General features: G+C 35.1%; 1 protein-coding gene and 1 long non-coding RNA gene across 2 annotated transcripts; one reads left to right on the top strand and one right to left on the bottom strand.

Moving 5' to 3' along the window:
- Nucleotides 1-629: 629 nt before the first annotated feature.
- Nucleotides 630-12179, bottom strand: LOC119080604. Its single transcript, XR_005088357.1, has 3 exons — nt 12043-12179; nt 1763-1766; nt 630-639 (listed from the first exon to the last, which is right to left on the bottom strand). It is a non-coding gene; the product is annotated as an uncharacterized LOC119080604 (long non-coding RNA).
- A 2796-nt stretch (nt 12180-14975) lies between these two features.
- Nucleotides 14976-16247, top strand: LOC119080598. Its single transcript, XM_037188992.1, has 3 exons — nt 14976-15138; nt 15508-15690; nt 15756-16247. The coding sequence occupies exons 1-3, from the start codon at nt 15096-15098 to the stop codon at nt 16139-16141; spliced, it is 612 nt and encodes a 203-aa protein (XP_037044887.1). The 5' UTR covers nt 14976-15095; the 3' UTR covers nt 16142-16247.
- The last annotated feature ends 884 nt before the right edge of the window (nt 16248-17131 follow it).

Here is a 17131-nt window from a genome sequence, read left to right as displayed (position 1 = left end):
TAAAGCTTAGAGTTTGCGATTCTAAATCTTAGAGCATCTTTATTGGTTGCTTTTTGCTCTATCTTTAAACGCTGTAAATAACCAAGCTCCAGTTAAGTTGTTTATTTGTGATTTTCTGTAATATACGCATGATAGTCGCACACAATGACAAGTTTCTTCATATCTCGCGTATATTATGCAAAACTACATTTAAACAACCGGAACAATTTTTTCGTAATTTCCAGCGTTTGAAGATAGAGTAATGAAGCAACCAACAAAGGTGTTCTTAGTTAGAAAAAGGAGTCAGAACGAAATCCACGAAGTTGAGCATAAAATCTCATTTAATTTCTTCACGCCCGTTCTTCAATTTCACAAAATCATTGTCTTTTTAGGTTTATCTTTATCATGGAATCCAGTAGAGTTTAACCTGTTCAGTATAGAACCTATTGAAACATTCGGTGGTAATACATTCTCTCGAAATTGTCCTTGAACATTGCCGGGAGGCTTGTAATTTATGCAAACAACCGTTCTATGCTGATATTTTGGGTCGGGATAAGTGGCGATACCAACGCCAATCTCTACCGACGATCTCCACACAACCTGTGTAAAATGACCAGTTTGCATGGAAAAGCCAGGATTGTTGAAGTCATAATGAGCTATCTCGCTGTAGAAACTGTCGATAGCAGTTGCCATTATAACACTTGGGTCCACAGATCCACCCCAGATTTTATAGAGATTTTCGCCATATGGACCACCAGAGTGATAAAACTGATCGGTCTTTGATAAGTAGTCAGCCCATTTTTGAGCATATCGATTTATCTGTGAATTGGGATGTATAGAGAGAACGAGTATTTGATATGTGTGAACATAAGCTTGACTAAAGTTTCATAATTATACATCTGAGCTTTGAGCGCTGACGTCAGGTGCACCATGATGACTGCGATAATGATTGTGGTTAGTAACAGCTACATTCGTGTAATCTGAAACCCATTCCAACAATAGAAATCAGTTTTCTTACATTATTTGCACTTAAAAAGTTTACCAGCCATGGCAACACATTCATCAGATGGGCACGTATAATTATCTGGATGATTGCACATTTGGTTTGTCTGATCGAAGTTATATGGCGCCGAACACTTTCCTGGATACGGCGGACTGGTAGGATGCGGGCAAAAATAGTAAGCTTGACAGTCTGAGAAGTCGTTAATAAAATAGCCATCAGGATAATCTGCACATTTTGGTGGACCGGGTGCTACAGGTGTTGTCGTTGGACAGTTTGCAATGACAGAGTTGGCAAGGGGTACAATGATTGCGAGTAATATCACTAAAGAAATGGTAAAATTAACAAGAGGAATCCGAATTTTCAATGATTTACTTTTGTGGAATTTGTGTGAAAGTTTCGCGTTAACTAGCATTAACTAAAAGCTCTGAAAATCTCACAAGGCTGAGAAATGAACTTCACTTTACGATCACAGCTACAACTTAACTTTGCTTAAAAGGAAGTGGTTCAAGCAGTAACCTTTCGCTACTAAAATAAGCTAAATACATTTTTGTGAGAGCTGTACCAGTGTTATCGGTAATCGGTGGTAGAAGTAAAAACATTGATAAGAATTTGTTATTCTGTTTACAGTCGGAATTTCCGAACAAGCTTAAAATTTAACTTCTTATACGATCCGCCATGGTAACCAAAATTGATTATACGCGTTGACTAATCACGAGAAGCACGAATGAAAGCTTCACACGACACACAATTTTTCTAGATTAAGCTACACGAATCTAGTACAACCCTCTGCGTTTAGCGATATTTACCAAGCGTTAGGGTTCCTACCTTAGGGTAATTAGTGAATTTTTTTTAGTTGCCCGCTGAATGTGCTGAGATAATGAAACTAAATTTTGGCAGTCATGGCGAAAACTAATTGTTTTTGATAGATAATTACTAAAGTGAAATTTTTTTTAAATCTGACACACCATTTTTGTTTCTGGCCGTTTATAGTGATAGGGAATTTCGAGGTGATCATTTCGTAGAAGAACTTTGTTTTAAATGACCTTTCCGGCTCGGGAGAACCCTTGCAAAATCGGTATTATTTTGCTTTTTTTCTTTTATTTTTATAACTATGTTTACAAATCGCAAATCAAACGAATCATCCCCACTGTTTTCTGAAGTCATGCTCAAAATTTCGTCGTAGATGGACTTATCTCACCTAGACAATCGATAGAACGGCACTGTTGACCAGAGATGTAGGAAATGGGGAGTTGTTAAAAAGCTGAGACTTAGCAGCAAAACCAAATTAAGCAGTTTGGTTGCGAAAAATTGTCATGAGTGTGACTTAGGTGTTGCTGAGTTTCACAACTATGGTCAATTAGGAGAGAAAAATTTTGAGCCACTATAAACAATTTTCAAAAACTATTTTTTTTTGATATTGGTAAAGGTAATGCCCGTAAGAATTAATATTTAAAAAAGAAATATAATTTCTGTTCCTTCGCTTTATAATCATTTTTCGAAAACGATTCGAATAGTTTTTTAACGGAAACGCGCTTCGGAGAATATAGGAATGTAGGAATTTGTAAGATGATTGTTAAGTGTTGGAGATGATAATGAGGACGAACCTGAAAATTTGGTTCATACGATACGTGAAAAATTCTGAGCACATGAGCTCGAGCAGTTGGTTCATCTCCCCACTGCCACTTAGGCTGAAGATGCAATATTGAAAACAATTTGTCAGACCCAAGGAAGGATTTTTCTGATGCATGATCACTTTCGATGTGCAATGCTGACTATGACGATACTCCTCGTGACTGAATGCGTGCAGGAAGGACGATATGGACATACGAGATCAGATTAGGCGTGAGTGTGACTTAATCTGTGCAACTACTTAGCAAATGTAAGGTAAGCGAAGGATGTATCAGGCAGAGATGGGAAATTACCGGTAATTTATTTCTTGTCGGTAATATTACGTAATATTACGGTAATATTACGTAACATTGGGTAATATTACCGAAATATTAAATTACCAATATTACCGATGTTTTGGTAATATTACGTAATTTACCAATACAAAATTGTAAGAATTAGACATTTTACTACCAGACTCATGCAAAAGTTGAATCTTACAAAGCAATATGCCCTTTGCGAAAATGATCCTTTACACTGTGGACTATTTTCTGTTCATTTTTCGTGAATTTTATGTGAAACTCAACTTTCGCATGTGTCAGACGGTAAACCAGACTACATTCGATACTGCTACATAATTGATTGCTTATGAAAGAATTTTGTAGTACTCAGAAACTCACTCGTGTGTTTTTGAGCAACTTGCTTGAGCGATTTTACACAGTAACTGAAGCTTGTTGCTCGGTACACGAGTCGAATCGAAAATTTGAAAGCACTTATGTTCAATATGACGCTAGATATTTGCGCATAGATTGTGACAATTGTTTATGTCGCTACCACAATATTCAACGATGGCAGTGCTGGCAACTCAGTCTTTTAAAATACGAAATTTGAAATTTGCTAACAAATTTAAATTTTCGATCTAGAGCGTGGAAAAATTGTTCTTATGAAGTGACAGAAGACCGACTTGCCGACAGCGTCATTCAGTGAAAACTCTGAGAGAAATCGTAAAAATCCACGCTCTATTAATTATCAATTTCGGTTGAAACACATTCAAATGTGTATACTACTCGACTGTTTTTGAACAAGTTGTTTAACTAGGCTGACAGTTAAGCAGTTCACAATTAAATAGAAGGGCTATAGGCCAATTTACCGTTTCAATAGAACAAAATTATACGATAAAATACACTTGAATTTGCTAAAAACGAGTAATTTCTGTTGAAAATGATTAAAATTTACAAGATGTTGACTGATTTTGGGTAATATTACGTAATTTTACGTAATATTACCGGGTAATATTACGGGCCCATCTCTGGTATCAGGTAATTTCAATAAAAATGATTACTTTATTGAAACAAATTCAGTAGCTAGTCCGGCCACACTGCGAACAACGGTGGTTGTTGTTAGTTTATAAGTTGTACATATCAAGTCGCGGGCCAGCGCTGTTATTCTTGGACTCACGTTCATTTATAACTCGGAGGGACAAAAGTAGGTTCTGTCAGCATCACTCTGTGTTACCAAAGTTCAAGAGTTCACACCCTTCTGGTCGTGTGCAAAGGCATCAGGCTTGAATGTGTCAGGTCAGGTCAGGTCAAGTAATGTGTCAGGCCACTCTACTAGTACAACAAATTACAAAGTCTGCACTGACAAAAAAGTTTCGAAAAACTCAGCTGTTGCAGGTAATTTTGTCTCCAGGTAATCTACATTATCTGCCGCAGCTGTATTTTTTGTGTGGGGCACTACAGCTGTGGCAGCTATTGTAGATTACCTGGAGACAAAGTTACCTGCAATAGCTGAGTTTCTCGAAACTTTTTTGTCAGTGTGTGCCTCAAATAACTACAAAAAACGATGAATTCTGGCTGATGTCGCATTATATAGCAAAATTTTTGTTGTAAAAGATGTAAAAGATTTTGCATTATTGTAGAATATACATAGATCATAAGAAGTAACAGACCCGATAATTATAGCGATGATATGCTTACCGTCTGAGAACGATTGATTAAATTTTTCGTTTTTCACATAAAGGCGACACACGATTCTCGTTACAAGAAATTTTTCTTGTATGTCGATGATTGATCGAGAGGTTTTTTTAATTTAATTTTATTTTTTACAAAATTTAAACGCAATTTTCGGTAAATAAATTGAAGCCGTTCGTTCCCCATTATCCCATCGTATGCACGAGAAACAAGAAGGCAAAAAATAACTGTATGAGATTTTATACATAAAACGGAGGATGAAAGCAGTCGAAAAAGCACATCATAAAATATAGAAAAACGAACATAATATAGGTTGAGAGTCGGAAAACACATGTTTATGCATATAAAGTCGGGATTGGATATTTGTAGAAAATATGGATTTTTTGTGGAACACGGTGTGGTGTGAGTGATGTGAACTAACATATTCGCTTATTACAAAAAACAAAAAAAAAAATATGGAAAATTCTGGAAAAAAGTGTACTGTGTGGGATGTTAGCAAACTCTATAATATGTTGCCACTTTAGCACCCTCTCAATCACCATCAATCAATTTTCATAATTTATATGCTCTGGTATGCGATAACGGATTTCATCAATTACCTACACACACCATATTTATTGTTGCGAAACGCACGAGTAAAAACATTTTTCTCCTTTTTTTATTATCCAATGGAGGTTCAATTTCCGTCTCTATTTATTATTTTTCTCGATTTTTCCTTTATTACGTCTACCTCATCGTTAAAATTAAAGCAGCATTCCAGCATTTCGTTATTTGCTGTAGTCATTAGCCTATCGACGTAAATACAATATTATCGCATCAATAACAGAGAGTCAGCAAAACATATTATTATGTACACACACACAATCCTCAACGAGCAGAATACAAAACAAACAATGGGAAAAAGGAAAACCTTTCATTTTCACTTTCAGCTTTACGAGAATTTCCCGTTACTGCCACAACAACAATATATCTACTACATATTTCTAGAGCGTATGGCATTGGAATGTCTTTGATTCTGTGTATTTTTCTCTGCGAAAATTGGTGAAATTGGTTACTATCCATCATATCATATGTGTAACGATTCTCGCAGTGGCGTACCACGGTTGAGCACATTTATCCTTTCACAATCAATATTTTCTTCGATTTTCTTGCATAAAGTGGTTAATAATTGAAAATCAAGAGATGCCTATGATTTGTCTAAATTGGTTTGGGAAAAAAATCTAAAATCAAGAAGATTTTATATTCTAAATTGACGATTTCATAGACGATTATCGTCTACCAAACGTCAATACTATAGAAAAACGTAAAGTGTTGCCAACGGAAGTAAAACTGATTAAAAGTCACATGAAATTCTTAACAAATTTCGATCGTTAATTTGAAAATGCATTTTTTTCGGCTCAAATGCGTTTATTTGAATGTGTTGGCATTTCCGGGGAAAATCTTTAATTTTTTAGTGTTGACTAATTATAAGCTTTGTGATGCCATGACCGCTTTTAACCCCTTCGCATGTCTATTGAGTCAATTATGAAACACACATTTACGTAAGGACAGTGCGCGATCATGGTAGTATATTGAGTAAATGGATTTCATATGCATACTTACGCACTAGTGTGTAAAATGAAAGTATATAAACACTGAAAGTAAAATGACATATCTAAAAATGAGGATCCTACTTCTACACATAAAATTTTATAGGTTTCTTCCAAGGCCGTTGAAAATGTCAATCGTGATCCATAGAGAAGCCAACACAACCTCACTTTGAAGTGTTCACGAACAAATTTGTTTAAGTTGCTGTTATGTTTGCTTCTGTGGATGACATCACAGGTTCTGAAAGAACAGTTTAAGACACTTACGAAGGCGAAACACAAATCTTGACAATTCAGACATGTAAGAAAAGTCAACTTGAAAACATATTTTTTTTTGTTAAGTTGAAATCGTCATATAAAATTTTCGCTACAGGAAAATTTTGATCACACCGCCTTCGTGATCAACTCGAAAGTGTCTTAACCTGTTCTTTCAGAACCTTGGACGGTTGGTTGTATTCGGTCTGTCAAAATTCATTTTTACCGTACGATGGAAGAAACCTATTCCTAACTTGTACATAAACTGTATATAACCATTTAGAGAAGTGATTTTTTTGCTTGTATCACACTGTCACCTGTGTACCTGATCCTCGCCAAATGTCACCGCCTTGGTTTCCAACAGGCCTACTCGCATAAGGCACAATTTGTATGTGATTTTAGTCTTCCGCAGCAAAGCTGGAATAATAAATGGCCGTCACTGGACTGAATTCAACGATATACTTTACTAAGGATGAGATATATCAACAATATTATATGTAAGCACTAGCAAACACAGAAAATGGAGCAAATTAGATTCTATTGTTGCACATATTATTTTGTAATATTTTCTTTTTGCGATCCCATTATTGTTGCACGAGAGTTAGGTTTTCATATTTGCACACTCAATAGAAATAGATGAAACAAACATTTCTTTTGTTAAAAGTTTGTTTGTTCATCTGTCTGTTTATTTTATTGTCTCCTGCAAATCAATTAAAAACACTGTTAGTTTATCCAGGTTCTTTGGGATTGGTCAGATTGAAAGTGACCGGTTTCCGAACCCAATTTTCTTTGGACAGATGTTAAGCCAGTTAAGGATTAATATTGACCAAGGCAGCTCTCTAGCAATATCACATTGATTCTAAAGTCGGTGTGATATTGCTAGAGAGTTGCCTTGTATTGACACAAACTTTATTTTACACTCCAGGCAGTATGGTATGGATTGCATGATGATAAAAAAACGGTTTTTGTGCAGGCTTTTCCAGCTCTGCTTATTCAGTTTTATATTCTATTGTATTCTATCAGTCGTGGCTGAGGTATGCTAATTGATATAAGTGACTCACCAACATTTCAGAGAATACAATCAAACAATCATTCGGATTTTTTAATGGTGATACAGAAATGTCTTTTACGGGTCTCTGCAACTAAACAAAAGGTATAACAAATTCCACCTGAGTTCTTTGTCTTTTTTTTGTTACAAATAGACTCATGTTACATTTCGTTTAACATTGGAATGTATGTTACAATTTCCATATAGGCATTCGTACTAGGTCGAGCAAACTCTATTCAAAAAAGAAAGTAGCAAACAAGTTGGTATTTCCTTGTAAATATATTGTACATATGGGAGGGTTGCCAACAGTAAATGGATAGTCGTCTGCTTTCGACGATGACTACGAAAGTAAGCTATTGCTTCAGGCTAATTTTGCCTTTATAGCAAAATATGTGAATGTATGGTGAATGTACTAATGAAGTAATAGAATTTGTATTAAATACCTTACACAGAAAAAGTAATAGAGTTAATGGATCTTCGTGCTTGTGAAAAGTGATTCCGTAAATTTCGCATCTGATTTCAACACTTCTTGTGTCTGCGCTCCTGACGACTTTCAGCTTCAGCCCAGTGAACTAAAGTTCCCGGTAAATAACTGTAAGTGAGAAGATGTTCTCCGGCAGAAATTTACCAACAAAAAAATTGTGCCATCCTGGCAACCATACACATTCACTTCATCCACATGAGTTTCATTTTCCTATTGTTATTTCTTTCCATCAACAAAAACGACTCAAACCTAAAACGTTGTCTCGTAGGTTTTACCATGAATGTCGAAATGGGAAACATTTTCCATTCGTTATATTATACAATCATCGTTACTTATGTATGTACATTTATACAAGGTAATGAATGAAAATGTTACAAATTCGATGGCTTTCTTCATTTTCTTTCATTACGTCTCAACAATGCGACAAGTTTGCGGAGCAAAATGTTTTTGAATTGGATGTAGGAATGAACTGAATGCGATGGGAATTTTAAAATATTTTTTTTTATTGCCGCGATTCAACATTATAACTTGATAACAGTATATACTCTTACAGCGACTTCCCTCTTTGAGCTTAATAAGACTGACACACCATTTTCACATTTCCATGTAAGATCCAATCCGAAACAAAGAAAAAACAAATTTTCTAATCGCTGTCTCCAGAGTATTATAGTATATATATAAACAACCCAAAGTTCAATGCGTACACAACACGGCACACCTCTATCTATATCTCTAATATTAAATACTGAAAACATCCAACGCAAATTTATTCAAATTAAAACATAACAACCAAACTCAGCATTAAAACAACAATTAACCGTCAACAGAGGAGCTATAAGGGTACATATTTAATACATTAATGCTGTACTCGTGCCATACGGGCAACCCTCAAGGTACATTTTGAGACATATTAAATTCCACTCAACGCCATGTAACTTTCACCAGCCAGCGTTTATACCAATGATATTTAGGATACGCTACAGTATGTTTCGTATAAACATGAAATGCTAGCAACATAAATATTCCGAAATCGTTATCCACTGCATTCCTCTGTGAGATGAATTTGATTCACATTTTCGTATCGAAATTTTGAATTAACTCACCCCCTCAAGCAAAGCAAACCCTTCTTATATGAAAATAAAAAAGTGAATTAACCAGTCCATCCTTAATAGGTCAATAACGTTAACTGAATTACACGGCAAATCAGTTGGTTTATTTTTTGTGTGGGCTTATCCGCTTATAACCACCACTCGAGACGGGAAACATTCTCGCGTATACATTGCGAAATCTTGGAGTTATATTACGATTTATTGGCACGAAAGTATTTTTAAATATTTAAGTGATGGACTTACGGAACCGTTCATCGTATCATCGATAAATTTGCTTGAAATGGTTCCGTTATACCGACGAATCTATTTTCGCATATAAATGAAATTTATGTTGAAAGTTAATCCGATAAGGTGAATAAATTCAATGGTGAAGATGGTTTTCGCAGATTAACTTGAAACATCTTTTTGTTTGACTATGTTTGATGCTGATTGCGTTTCTTATATGAAAGTTAGTTAAGTCGAGATGGTGGACAGTTTTTGTCACTCAAAGATTCCATTTCGGTATTCAGTACAGATAAAATTCAGGTGAAGCAAAATTTACAGGAGCGTCTTCGAGAGTAAATTCTATAAGTTCAGGTCAACTTAAATTCTGCCCTGTTAAGCCGTTACACCGTATCGCATTGTTTTTGTCGTTTTGAGAGCTTTCGAAAGCTTTGCGTTACTTTTGGATTACATTGGAAAGAGGAATATTTCAGTGGAATGCAAAAGAAGCTTAAAGCTCTCGAAAGACAAAAAGACACGAATGTGATACGGCGTTTTAGCTTAAAACGACGGAATTACATCCTGATATATCGATCTGAAGTTATCATGTCAAGAGATTTAACCTTTAATACTTTCTTAATATGGTGTTAGTACAAAAATGTGCATCGGAAGTCCTCTGAAACCAACTATCAATCATACCTTCAAAGTATTAATTGCTGTGTTCTCTGTAAGCTGAATGTGTAATTTTAAATAACATGAACTCAACATGAGTCTCAAACCAGTACTTGTTAGAGACACTAAGAAAAATGCATTTGATGCGAAACTGCGTCATCTATCTATCATGGATTATGATTCATAGTTAACGTTAAAAATTGGGACAGTGTTTGCAGCATTCACAGCACTGCTACTAGCATGAACACTGAATTGACAAGTGTCAAATTTGGAGGTTTTAGTGATAAGAGCTACCGCTTAGGATTGTTTGTATTGTATGTTTTAACTCATACAACGAAAGCAAGTCATATCTGTACAACAGAAACGCAGTGCCTACTGTGATTTCATCAGCCTCCGAATATTTTCTATTTTCATGCTAAAACAGGGCTGTGCGTGCAACATTCCATATTGTTTATTTCCGAGCTGAAGTTGACGGTTCTGGCACAACTGTAACTTACTATATGATTATGCGTACCTTTGAGGTAAATACTAACCGACCATTAGTAATTTTACCTCAATTGCTATAAGCAATACAATAACCCGTCGTCCGTCGCCGTCTCAATGGAGCATAATTTAAGGATAACCTCTAGCAGAGAAAAAACGGTGATGGATCATCATGGGTTTGATCTTACAGAAAAGAGATATATCGGTTTTCACAGCGTTTAAGTTTGAAAGCTCACATTTAGGCAAGCCTTGTTTGATTTTATTTCAAATTTGTTAGGCATTTCAGGTATAAAACAAGAAAGAAGAAGAATCGGATCAACCCTCAACATTCTTCATATGAGAATGTTGAGTGATTTGAAAGTATTTGGACATATACCTTTCGAGGTGTCTTTTTGAACAGCACCGTCATCGTTTGTTATGTTATAATTGGCCACTCATTTGATGTAAAATTCGGTTCCACTTACGTAAAAAAACTCTTTCATAAATAGTGAATTTACCTGCTAGCAAAAAGTTACATGGAAAATCGACCATAAGCTTTTTCCCTCAGAGCGATTACATCATACACATACGAAAATGTAAAATCGACCTCAAATTACTTTTGTGTGTTTTTTCTCTTTCCGATTCACTACAACTGTTTGAAACTCAAACTTTTTTACACATCCGACACTTCAATTAAATTCTACTTGTGTCGGTAAAGTAAAAGGATGCCGAGAGATCCCTCTTGTTGGTATCATTACTATGCTTCAAAGAGCTTTTGCAATACACTAACAATTCACCGCTCTTATTATGTGTGTTATACCATTCCAGCACAAAATTTATACAATCAAGTCTTTTTTAAAAGGTTTCTTGTTTGACATGTAAATTATGTCGAACATCAATATAACAAGAAAGAGTTTATTCCTAGATCATTTGAAATGAGGGGGATATACACGATTTTCGAATGAATAAAATTTATTCATCAGAAAAAAGAGTAAAAATGAAAAAAAAAATTAAATGAGTTTGCCTAAGATACATATAGCTCTATCTATAGACACATGGTACAGTTTTTCGTTTGTTTGTTATTTGAGTTTCACCTAGAAAATTATTTTACCTTTCAGTTGATATCCCATTTCTCTTTACTAAAATTAGGGTGCTTCACATTTTTGAGTCTTACGCCTACGTAAGTTTGTGTGGAAAGTTCAAGCACTACATTGCAAACAAGATGAGAGGTTTTGCTTCATAAGGAGAATTAATATACAGTGGACGTCAGTGAATTTTAGGGATCAATTCGCTTCAGCTGTTTTTCATCTGGTGAACTTATACAAACAGAAGTGCTTCCACTTGTTTATGTTAGTGAAATAGTTTCAAGTGGTAGGGGACGTATAAATATGTATGAGCAGGATTATTTATATGCGTGGACCAGCTGAAAAACAGCTGAAGCAATTTTATGCCGAAATTTCAGTGATGTCCATTGTACACTAGAAAATTTATAGTTATAGAATTATCAATGAAATATCAATTCTTGAAAGCTGCTCTAAGACATAAGCAAGACCTAACAATCTTAGATTTAAGGTATATTGACCTTTAAGTTTCTGAAACGTCGAGTCATTTGTTATCGACGACAAAAAATCAGTCACATAAGCGCCTTGTATTCTTTTATACTTAGAGTAATTATACCTAGAGAGGAAATTCGCACTACGAAAAGCGGTCCCGGCATCAATGTGTATAAGATACATTTACGTAATGATTTGCGTAGAGCTTCTACCAATACACTAACATTTGAGATTTCTGTCAAAATATTTATTGACGTTGTTCATCGAAACAGTCTTATGCGTTGAATGTTATTTATTTTTAAATTTCATCAGTGAAACTTACAAAAAATAAATAAAATTGCGATGGTCCATTCCTGTTCTATTAAAGGGTGTATGTCCCGAAGTACTGCGAAGTAGAAAACATAGTTTTTCTTAGTAATTGATGTGCACATAACCACATTCTTGCATGTTGTCTCCCCAGCTTTTTTTGACATAGTTTTCCGTCTGATCAAACCGATTGCAAGAAATGGAAATAAATAATTCTTCAATCAAACAATCAGCAATGTTATGTGTACAAACACACCAGAGTATGTGACTTCATGGAAAGTGACATCAATAGAAATAATCACAGATCCACGTGTTGGATGTGGTTGCGTTTTGTCTCAATGTTTTGTCTTTACTAGCAATAGGTCGGATCTTCAGAATAAAAATTACTTTTGTTAAAAAATAATACAAAAAAATTCCGACAGAATCTGTTAACTTGTCTTGTATACCAAATTTCCAAGCGAATTTGCGATATTGGGGGATCGTAATTTAAATTAAACGCCATTGTTCTTAATCACAGAAACTGACAGTCCAGCTATATCACTTATTTTTGTATCAAAATTTTCACAAGAAAAAAGTAAAAAAAAAAAATGATTGGTAACTTAATTCAAATTTTATGCGCCGAAATTGTCCCTCTTAATTAAGAGGGCAAACACATACTACCAAACATTTCGTATTTGATGTTGGGACCACATATTTCACGTAATTTTGTTCGAAATTTCCTCTCTAGTTATAATTACTCTAAGCTTTTATATAGGAAAATACATTGTAAAACAAATGAAGTAAAAGATTTTTCATCAGACAACTTTAAACAAAGGATTTAAGGATTTTCCTTCCATTTATAGCAAACTCGGAAACGATTGCCCCTCTTCCTCGTAACTTTTAAGTATTTACGAAATTATCAGTTATTTACGTATCTGTTAGGCAATTTGGAGAGTTGTAGCCCGAACGAAGTGAGAGCGACAAGCGAAAGTGCCTTAAATAAACCGTCCACAACAGATCCGTATACAACTTTTCATGTAAGGAGCCGAAAACCCGTACAAACTTTCTGCGAAACCCCCGTTTTCGGCCCCGACACATGAAAAATAGTTATAAATTTACATACTAGATCTATAAGTAACTCTAACTCTGAGCGACCCGACATTTTAAGATATTAACTTGCTCTGCTGTAGTACCAAGTAACACAAAGTGACATTTTCAGCCACCCTAATTAGGAAGGCAAAGAAACAGATACATAAATTTAATGCATAACAAATTTCCTAGCATTATATACGAGAAAAATATGTGTCTAGCATTTATGCCCCTCTTCTTGCTATAGACGTGGATAATAAATAATGATTTATGAAGGTTTCGTATTGGATGTATGTAAGTTCTGGATGGGCTTGGTATTCAGTCAAAGTTTCCGTGAAATATTTTTATGAAAGTTTCTTTTTTTTCATTCGTCCTACACAAGTGAAGGTAAATTGTAACGGCAATTTCCGTTATATTTTTCTGCTTGAGTGCTCTCTCTTCTTGTAAAAAAAAACCAGCGAATGTAACAACTTTTTCTTTTGTAAATTAGTGATTCCTGTATTCCGTATTTACACTATATATAGTAAGCAAAGGGAAAAAGCATTCGTAGCTGTTCTGCTGACATTGTATTCATTGCGATCGGTATGTTTATAAAATAACACTTTAAACGTAACTGAGCACTGAGAAACATTTCTGCATAGGAAGTTATCATAGTGATTCACACAAGCGACACATGTTAATACTTACTATGCACACGATTCTTTGCGGTATGTCAGGTGTATATACATTTCTATGTTGTTCATGTAAGTAAGTAAGTAAATGATTGCCACAAGTTTATTCCGAACTATTCGTCTAAGAGTTTTTTCATGTAGTAACAGTATTCCTCCCTGCATAAACCTGACGCTTTAAGTTTGTTTTTTTTTTATTTATTTTTTTTTCATTTCAATTGCTACGAAGAGGTAGTAGTTCATCACGTGAACAAGGGAGGTATCTGTTAAATTAGATTTTGTGATCTGAATATTAAATTTTTATTTCGATTTAGCATGCCTTCTTGTCCCCAACCCTCCCCTTTCGTAATGCAAAAAATTAAATTATCAGCAGATAATTCTTGTGAGACGTACGACTCTTTACCAGAAATATCGTTTACTTCTCCTACTACTGGCTCAGTTCCAATTCATGACGATAAGGTTTTGCAGGATTATATTAAAATCTTCTCTTTCAAGATAGTCTATCAAAATCTTTTACTTAATTTATCTTAACGGAGTTTGTGGCTCATTAGCCAGAGTTCATCAGTATTTACCTTAATACTGCTTAGAAATATTGGGCATCGGGATTGACGATTAACGGAAAACGCAAAATATGTGCTGAATACGACAACACTGAAGTAATGACAGCATAACCCTACTATCCTATTTACGTATTTGAGAGAGATCCGTTTACCCTTTACGAAACGATTAATCATGTGTTATCGTCAGCACCGACACAAGTGAGCAATGACCTCCGGTTAATGTGGCCATATAAACGTATGTTAAGAAAAATGATGTAATAGATTCTGTATCAAAGATTCACTGGCGAGAATGAAATGAGTTCTATATGTTATAGGTTTTTTTTCAACATTCCATTCCATTGAATGAGAAACTTTATAATTATACGGTAATCGTACCTTATTCACGGCGGTTAATTTTTCATAATAGAAAACAAATTGATTGATAACATGGTTGTTGGTATAAATACAATGATTTCGTACGATAATTGGTAGTTTGATTTCCGATAAACTTATAGAGAAGTGTATATAGTATAATATTTAGTGTTTAGTTAACCTCCACACAATTAAATTGAAATTAAGAAATGATGAAAGTTCACGTATTTTTCGTTGCAATTGCTGCTTCTGGTTAGCATTTTTTATTACAATTTATTTTACAATTATTCAATTTACAATTTGTTCATAACATGAGTGGTTGCAAAGCGAATTAAAAATTTAATTAAAGAAGAGTATTTCCAAGCTAAGCCATCTGTTTCGGAACGTTGTCCTCTTTACCCTTGACAATAGAACTCGGGTGCAATTCTTTTCTCTGTAGCTTGTTTTAATAGCTTTGCAACGGTGCTGAAAATTCTCAACAGTGATATTTAAAATTTTTATTTCAACAGAAATATTTTCAGTCTTGAAGCATCCGTTTTCACAACGACACAATTAGAAAAAAATTAAATAAAACCACCACACATTACCCCCTAAAACATTTTTTTTCTTTTCTTATTAAAGTAATTTGGGCAGCTCCCACACCACAATTACCAGGAATGCCAGCTTTCGAAGTTCCACGGGTTCCATTTATGGAAATGCCTGCCGTGCCAATGTTTGAAATGCCAGCCATGCCAGATATGTCTGCATTTATGCCTCCGGGTCGCAGACAAAATTCCAATGTTCAATCGAATGTTGATCAGTCAGGTAAGGATTAACTGGAATTTCACTTACTGAATGGTGGTAATTTAATCAAAACGAACGCATTAAAGGCTGGGGAAATTCGAACGCTCAACATGGCGTCGGTCAGTTTCGACGACAGAACTCAAACGCTCAAGAGCGTGTTTCACAAAGTGGATGGGGCAACGTGAATGCCCAGGAAGCTGTCGCACAACTGAGACGAGGCAATTCTAATGTTCAGGATAGTGTTTCACAGAATGGATGGGGTAATAGTAATGCTCAAGAGGGCATTGCACAACTGAGACGAGACAATTCTAATGTTCAGGAAAGTGTTTCGCAGAATGGATGGGGTAATAGTAATGCTCAGGAGGGCATTGCACAATTGAGACGAGACAATTCTAATGCACAAAAGGCTGTTTTGCAGCATGGACTAAGTAATTCGAATAGTCAAGGACATGTTTCTCAATTTGGAAAATAAATTTTCATTTGACACTGTTGTCAGGTACACACGGTTCACTAATATGAGAACTTGTGTTCCCACCCGCCGTTATAATAAATAAAATGTTTTGATGATTTGAACGAAATTCCTGTAACATTTTAGTCATAAATAATGATAAAAATGAGGAACGACGGTGATGACAACAATTTCTAAGCAGTTAAATCTGACTAATGAGATCTTACACTGCAAGTCATCCATTTCAACTAATGAAGTAAAAGATTCTCTGCCACTTTGTTTAAAATACTTAGACGAAACGAAGTAAAAGATTCAATAATTACATTTGAAACATGTTTGGCCGCCAAAAATCAGTTTAATTAGTTATTATTAGCATTTTTTGGACGTAGTTACATGGTGACATTTAAATTAAGAAAAATCAGGAAAGATATTTGTTTATAGTGTTCGAAAAGGATTGAAAACTGAAAATATGCGTTCCAATACAGAGTTCCTCTCGCTTTTATTCCCCTGATAGGATGTCAGCTTGGCACCGAGCTTTTCTTTTTCATGGTACTCAACCAAAACATCAACCAAAACATCCCCTTGGGGCTACGCTACTGGACTAGTTGTTTTGGCTTAGACATTGCAAAACACAGTAAATTCCTCTCCCGTAAGGCATGACCTATCATCTGATTGGTCCACGATCTATCTGTATTTTCCTCATAGAATAGAAACAAGAAATCGTTGCGTGTCTTATTTGCCTGATATGCTATAACTTAAGCCAATATTTTTCTGACAATTCAAAAGTAGCTCAATCCTCGTCAAATCTTTCAAAACCCCGATAACAGATTGCGGCTGGCGTTGTTTTGGCTTAGCACCGCATGTGTATATATCTTATGATCCGTTAAGCCTATACGAAGCGTACTTCAAAATTCTCCCACGTACAAAGCACAGCAATAACGTGTTTTTCAATTTCAACGAAATCGTGAGCACCAAACGAAAAGAAAAACAATTTTCTTCCTAAAAAAAACATTT

Source organism: Bradysia coprophila, unplaced genomic scaffold, assembly GCF_014529535.1.
Source record: "Bradysia coprophila strain Holo2 unplaced genomic scaffold, BU_Bcop_v1 contig_350, whole genome shotgun sequence".
NCBI classification, from domain to species: Eukaryota; Metazoa; Arthropoda; class Insecta; order Diptera; family Sciaridae; genus Bradysia; species Bradysia coprophila.
The sequence above is the reverse complement of the archived record's forward strand: the minus strand, read 5'-3'. Positions and strand labels throughout refer to the sequence as shown.